Source organism: Meleagris gallopavo, chromosome 23 (genome assembly GCF_000146605.3).
Source record: "Meleagris gallopavo isolate NT-WF06-2002-E0010 breed Aviagen turkey brand Nicholas breeding stock chromosome 23, Turkey_5.1, whole genome shotgun sequence".
Taxonomy (NCBI): Eukaryota; Metazoa; Chordata; class Aves; order Galliformes; family Phasianidae; genus Meleagris; species Meleagris gallopavo.
The window spans coordinates 2036053-2042438 of record NC_015033.2 but is presented as its reverse complement, the minus strand read 5'-3'; the positions used below and the strand labels follow the sequence as shown (position 1 = coordinate 2042438).

At 44.8% G+C, this 6386-nt stretch overlaps 1 protein-coding gene across 1 annotated transcript in view; it reads left to right on the top strand.

The window, feature by feature from the left end:
• Positions 1–1025: 1025 nt before the first annotated feature.
• The window catches only part of LOC104914163, a 6382-nt gene continuing 1021 nt past the window's right edge, over positions 1026–6386 (top strand). The window contains exons 1-5 of the mRNA XM_010722849.1: positions 1026–2078; positions 2564–3811; positions 4130–4293; positions 4618–4734; positions 6190–6384. Of these exons, the coding sequence (XP_010721151.1) occupies positions 3722–3811; positions 4130–4293; positions 4618–4734; positions 6190–6384 (566 nt within the window). The 5' untranslated portion in view covers positions 1026–2078; positions 2564–3721. The remainder of the gene's footprint in view (positions 2079–2563; positions 3812–4129; positions 4294–4617; positions 4735–6189; positions 6385–6386) is intronic.

The following is a 6386-nucleotide window of genomic DNA, read 5'->3' as shown; positions in this document are numbered from 1 at the left end:
GGGCCTTGGGATTTAACATCTGTTTCTCAATTCAATTGCTGAGTCTTGCCTTTCAGCTGAAGCTCCTGCCTTTCTTTGTGAGATGGAAGGCTTCTTATTCTTGATGCAAGGTGAATCAGAGAGCGGGAAAGAATTTTGTCATGGTGCCGTATCTTGCTATCCAAATGCAAACTTATCTTTGAATTTTTGGAATTCCTAACATTGGGAACATTAGGACAGAGAAGCTTAGATGTTTCAGAATGTGTATGGAGCATTACCAGAGCCTCACTGAAAGAAATAGAGGGCTGATGAAAGCCAAAGTGAACTTCTAGTCATACAGTATATTTTACCTTTATATTGCAGTGTCACACAAGACTCCCTAGGAGTAATAACCTGCTTGTGAGGCTATGATGTAAGAGTTGAGGAACTGCTTTGCCCTGAAGGTTGCCTTCTCACATGCTCAGATGTTTCCAGGAACTGAGGCGTGCAGGATTGCCAGATAATACCACATCTAGAGCAACTCAGGCTGTTCCACATGGATGATAGGGAAGTCAAATGGCTTTAATACATGTGAGTATAGGTTCCCTTTTTCATTTATTTTTCTGCAGATGGTTGTGTTTTCAATGAGTTCTCCTTCTAACACCACATGTGACATAAGAGCAAAGCTGTGCAATCAAGTGAACCCAACAAGAGTTCAAACAGTCTTGTGCTTTAAACTATTAAGCATCTGGAAACACTTCATTGTTGTGCTGCCTTGCCTGAACAGTGTTGTGTGAAATTTGGAAACTGAGATAAGGATTGCAGACATGAAAACTGGTTTATCTTGCTAGTATTTGTAATGCAAGACTGGTGGTCAAGAACAGAGTATCTGTCAGCTTATATCTCTGAGCCTCTGCTCCCTTGAGAGCTGTTTCCATTAGTACTGTTGCAGTTGCATCACTGACTCTTTCTTTGTCCCCAGACTCTTGCCTTCTGTGAATGAGAAGAAAGGAGAAGACTGAACATGCTGCCCTAACTTCTCTCCTTGCGTGATGCCAGCTGTGAGTGTTTCTTTGGCAGTGTCTTAGCTGGTTGTTGTGAGCAATAGTTAAGGAAGCAATCAGCAAGTATACTGCCCTAGAAGTGCTACACATTGTTGGGCCTGCCTCAGATCTCCCTGGCATGAGAGGTGGATGGGGATCCTGGTTGAGTTGCTGCCCAGATGTACTGTGTTGCATGGGAGCTTGGGTTGTCTGAAGGAACAGAGGGCTCATGTAAGAAATGCTGCAGGATGCTTGATGTGGCCACTGCATCAGGCACAAATGAAGAAAAGAAGATAAACATGTTGCAATTTGATTTGCTATTCCTTTTTTCTTTCCACATGAATATTACTGAGAATAAAATTCCTGCTACTAACACTGCGAAAAAGCAATACTAACTATTGGGAGAGGGGCCTGCTCTTAGGGAGAATTCATCTTAGCTTCAGGCTCAGGCTGGTAATGTCAAGTTGTCTTTGAGCCTGCTATGGGAACAACTCACCTGTAGTCTTTATTTCTGTTGGCTGCTGGTCAGCAGGTATGTATGGCAAGTATATGCAGTCAGTGGTCAGGCACCCAAGAACTTAGCTGATCTTTCTGGGGAGGAGCTAGATTTTAGCGATGCAATCAGCTATTTCTCCTTACCTTGTCTAGGTAGGAGTGAGACAAGGGAGATTTCTGGAGAAGACAAATCTAAGATGATAGCAGTTATTGTGTGTGCGTTGGGGGGTGGGGGGTGGAATTACACAAGCTCAGAAGAAGGCAAGTCCTTGCCAAAATCTAGTTGAAACTTACAGTACTTGTGCAGAGAATGAGAGTTTTCATTAATTCTGACGCAAAGAGATTGGCTTTGTTTAATATTCTATGGTTCCTGCTGACTTGGCTGGGTGTCATAATCCAGGGATGTCAAACCTTAAGCCTTTTTAAAAACACGAGCTATGACTTTGGTTGCCTACACATCTGTATGCCTTCTTTTTTTTCCAGACATGAACATAATTGCACCAATTACAGGGAGTTGTGCAACTTTACGAACTGTCTGTAAAAGTTCTGCACTTAGAAGATGGGTGGCCAGAAGGGAGCAGAGTATCCTTCTGTTGCAACTCTTCTGAAACTTCATCTCTACCTTTGCAGGGTGTTTGTCACAAGACAAATGTTTTGAGCTAGTACACCAGCTTTCCTGACCAGCTATTACTTTTGATGGCTTTTTAGCTTTAGGTTTGTTCTTCATAGAGCAAAGATAGCAGTCAGTCCCATGCTTTCTGGGGAGAAGCAGGATGTGGTTCTGCTTTTTAACTTTACTGCATTATAGGTAATAAATGGCTTTAAAAAATCACTGCACTGCATAGTGCCTCTCTGTATTCCCTGTAAGTGCCTTTTATAGTGCTCTTGGCCAAAACAATGCTACTCCATATGATACAATGACTGGAATGTGGTTGGGGCAATGGTCAAACATTCGGGGCTCAGCCTGTCTCACGTACTCTGTAATTCCTGAGCAACTTTGTGTTAATAAAGTTAGCAGGTTTGAATTCCAGTATATAACAATGCTTTGAACCTTAACTTTGGTGCAGTAGTGTTCAAACCAGGATGGACAGTAGTGTGTGTCTGACAGTGGGGGTCACTGCAGATTATATTCCATGTGCTCTCTGCTACCTTGGGAAGGAACCCATGATGCAAACAGCACTGAAAACTAAGTGTCATTGATGTGATGTGGCTGATTCCCTGGTTAGACAAACGGTAATAGTTGCCCACAAGTGTGGGAGCTGAGCAGTCAGCATCTGCACGTGAATTAAATGCAAACATTTTGCTTGGTTCACTGAAGGAGGGTGAGGAGTACAAAGTGGTGCTTAACTGCATGTTTCCAGAATCTGAAGATGACCCTGAGCTGTAGTGGTTGATTGGTCTCACGTTAATGAAAGATCTAATCTCCGGAGCTCTGTTTTACACCATTTCCCCTCAGCAGAATTGTCTCTTTGCTGCTTTGCACTTCAGATGACTTGTGTGAAGATTTGACTAAGGCTTCTGGCACAGGGACCAGAGAAGCTGGCAAACCTCGTGACTTCCACTTCAGGGGACTTCTTATTAGCTTTTATATCCTTGTCTCAGCTGTGTTAAAACCACAGGCTCTAAGCAGAGCTTTCTGTTGTGTGATACTGTGAATACTTCTAATTCAATTTATGGTAAAGGTCGCATCCCCAAAATACAAGTGCTTAGCCTATTTTCTTGTTGCTATTGTTGTTTTCTAAGAAAAACACATGGACAACAACTCCAACATCTTAAATGTGGTACTTTGGTTTGACTGTGAGTGCCTTTATTTTTGTTCAACCACAGCAAGCAGGAACATCCCATATTAATCTCCTAATTTAAATTTGAAATGAAAAAACTGTCACAACACTGGGGCCATCCTTAATTCATGGATTGTGCTGGCTGCATTCCAGCAGTGTAGCTAATTACATTCTGCCCACATCAAACTGTCCTTGCTGCGGTGCCTTTTTTTTTTTTTTTCAGTTGCTGGCTTGAATTTTTTGTAATCTCTGCAGCCTGACTTCACATTTTCAGTGCTAATGGAAAGCTGCTTACAATGACTAAGCATCTCTCTCTGATGAAAGGGAAGCCCTTGGGTTGCTGGGCAGAGGCAGCACAGAGCTGGGTAGCAGTGAGGTGCCTTGGTTTGGTAGCTGTGTGCACTCTGCTCAGTTGCAGCTCAGTTGCAGAGGAGATGGAGCACCATGACTTCACATACCGCATTTGTTGATCCCCAGAGGGGTGGGAAGCAGGAGAATGATGGTGTTAACCTGGAAGTAGCAGCAGCAGAGGAGGTCAGTCTTGCATAATTGGGATAAAATGGGAATTCATATAGCATTTGTTACTTCCTGAAGTCCTATAATTCAGAGGAACTTGCTAGAGCTGCCATCTGGGGGCAGAGCTCTCCTGTTAAGCTCTCTCCTGTAGCTCTGTTAAGATTATTCCTTCCAAAAGGGTCACCTGTGCAGGGCTCTCCACCAAAACTGCCTTCCTGCACAAGGAGTCAGGGCACGCAGCACACGTGGCTGTGTAGCTCCTCACTGCTGTATGTGTTCTGTACTTCTACACGTATTGCAATCTTGGTTCCAACAGAACTGTTCTGTGTATAACAGCCTCCCACTGTGCCCAGCTTCCAGCGTGACCTTACACGTGTGAATGCAGAGCTGTTTGACCCCAGTATTTGCCAAGTAAAACCCTTCAAATCTCTGAAAGCTCCCAAGAAGAGCTGCATGAGAGCTGGCTGCAATGTCTGCACCTGTTTGGCTGTGCCTTGTTGGTAAGTGTTCTAAATAGATACATCTCCTCCTTCATCTGGCAGTTCTGCAGACTTCTTACTTGAGTCTTTTAAAGCTGAAGAAGCTGTGCTCTGATCGTCATCTCTGGTCATTCTGGAGTTTCTTCAGCAGCCCTGAGTGTTTTCCATGAAGCCTGTAGTGAAACCCTGGGCTCTGCTTTGCCGCCAGCTCTGCTGTGGCGGCTGCAGCTGCGGGACGTGGCAGCCTGGAGCGGCAGTGACCCCTCGTGGGCAGAGGGATCGGGCTGGGAGGTGCGCAGCTGTAAGCGATGCTAAGTCTCTTCCTTGCACGTTTGTTCTCTGAAGCTGTGATGCGGTGTCCGAAGTGTCCAGAGCAATCGTGTTTTCTCAGCCCTTGGTGAACGCAGAGTTGGTGTACAGCTGTGTCAGAGGAGCTGGAAAGAACCCAGGACTTCTGCTCAGGTACTTTTCCCATAGTCTCTATCCCCAACAAAAGCTGTCTTGTTTGACTGGCACCAAGCTAGGGGAGATGCACAGTGCTGTGATTTCAGCCCCCAAATGATGATTGAAAGCTCTGAGTCATGCGTGTGCAGATGTCACAAATCTTTAAGAAATGATCTGCCTTCTATTACTCAGTTTTGAAGCACTGACTCTGCATGCCCCGCTACTGAGTGATACCTTGTGTGCACAAATTAACCGTATTCCTCCTTCTAGAAAATCAGAAGAGATCCAGCAACGGGTCCTGTGCCTGTGCTGTGAATTTCTGATTGCTGAGGGCAAAATGTAAAACTCTCAGTAAAACTCAGTAAAAATCAGAATTTGCATTTCCAACTTAATTGTCAGATTCCGATTTAAATGTCAGATATTCCCTTCTGTATGATTTTAAACGTTTAGGTCAGGTTATGAGTTGTTGGAATGAATTATCTCGCAAGACTTCTGAATGAGGCTGTATTGTAGAGCTACATCCATCACCCCCAAAAACCCAATGCTCAGAAGCAGGGGCCGAAGATGGAGTCATCTTCATCACATCTGGATGTTTGCTATAGGAGTGCCTTGTTTCTTTGTGCTGTAAAAGTGGAGGAAGGAAAACCAAAAAAAAGGAGGAAGCCAAAAAAAATAAGAGCAACCACTGGGAATGCAGCACTGACAAAACTTTGTCATGTGTTTTGTTGTGTTTTTTTTAGGGTCAGATGGTAGCTAAAGAAAGTCTGGAATAGCATTTAGTGAGAGTTTTGGTGTCAGACTGTGCTCAGGGGAAAAGTGAGTCTGCATTGCTGCAAGTTCCTTTTCCTATGGAGATCATGCAGAGGGCGTCAGGCTCTAAAATGCATTTCTTCTAAACGTGGGAGCCTATTTGATAGCTGAATGCTAAAGGTGAAAAATGTATGCAGGAGGATCTTCAGGAGGAAGGAAAGCACGTGGCAGGTGCATTGAGGCAACTAGAGGCATGTCAAGCCTGTGTGGAGCAGAGTTTGGCCTTCTAATAACTTGCAGGAAAGTGCTGGTGCAGCTTTTCCTTGGATGTGGATCTGGAGCAAAAGCAATGGATTTGGACAGTGCAGGAAAATGCTAATAGTGCAAAAAATCATGAAAAAAGAAAGCAGTTCAGTCCTAGTTACCCTGAAAAACTTGGATGTAAAGTTCTTAGTGCAGAACTGGTCAAAATACAAGAAATAAAACGTTGCGGAGCCCCTTCTAAGTTTGGAAGATGGGGATGTAAAACTGAAAGTGCACTGTGACAGAAAGCAGTATGCAAATACTGAACTTGTTTTTGAAGATCTTTCTGTCAGAGATGGATGTGCCTGGTGGATGGGGTTCTGGTTGCTGAGAGAAGCTGGGAGGGGGTGAGACATCAGGTTCTATGGGTCAGAATAAGCCGCGTTAAAATTAGCGCTGGGATGTTCTGCTGCTCTCCAGAAAAGGACGAAGCTGCGTTAGGGAGCGAGGCACAGAGCAGTACCGATCCCCGCTGGAACCCGAGCTGAAACCGAGGGAATCGAGTAAGGCTTCGAGGCGGTGGTTTGTTGCGGTCGATCCGGGTGGGCGTATGGCAGAACCCTCGTCCCGTGCAGCAGGCGCTCCGGGTGGGCTTCGTGTGAAAGAAACGAGCCGGC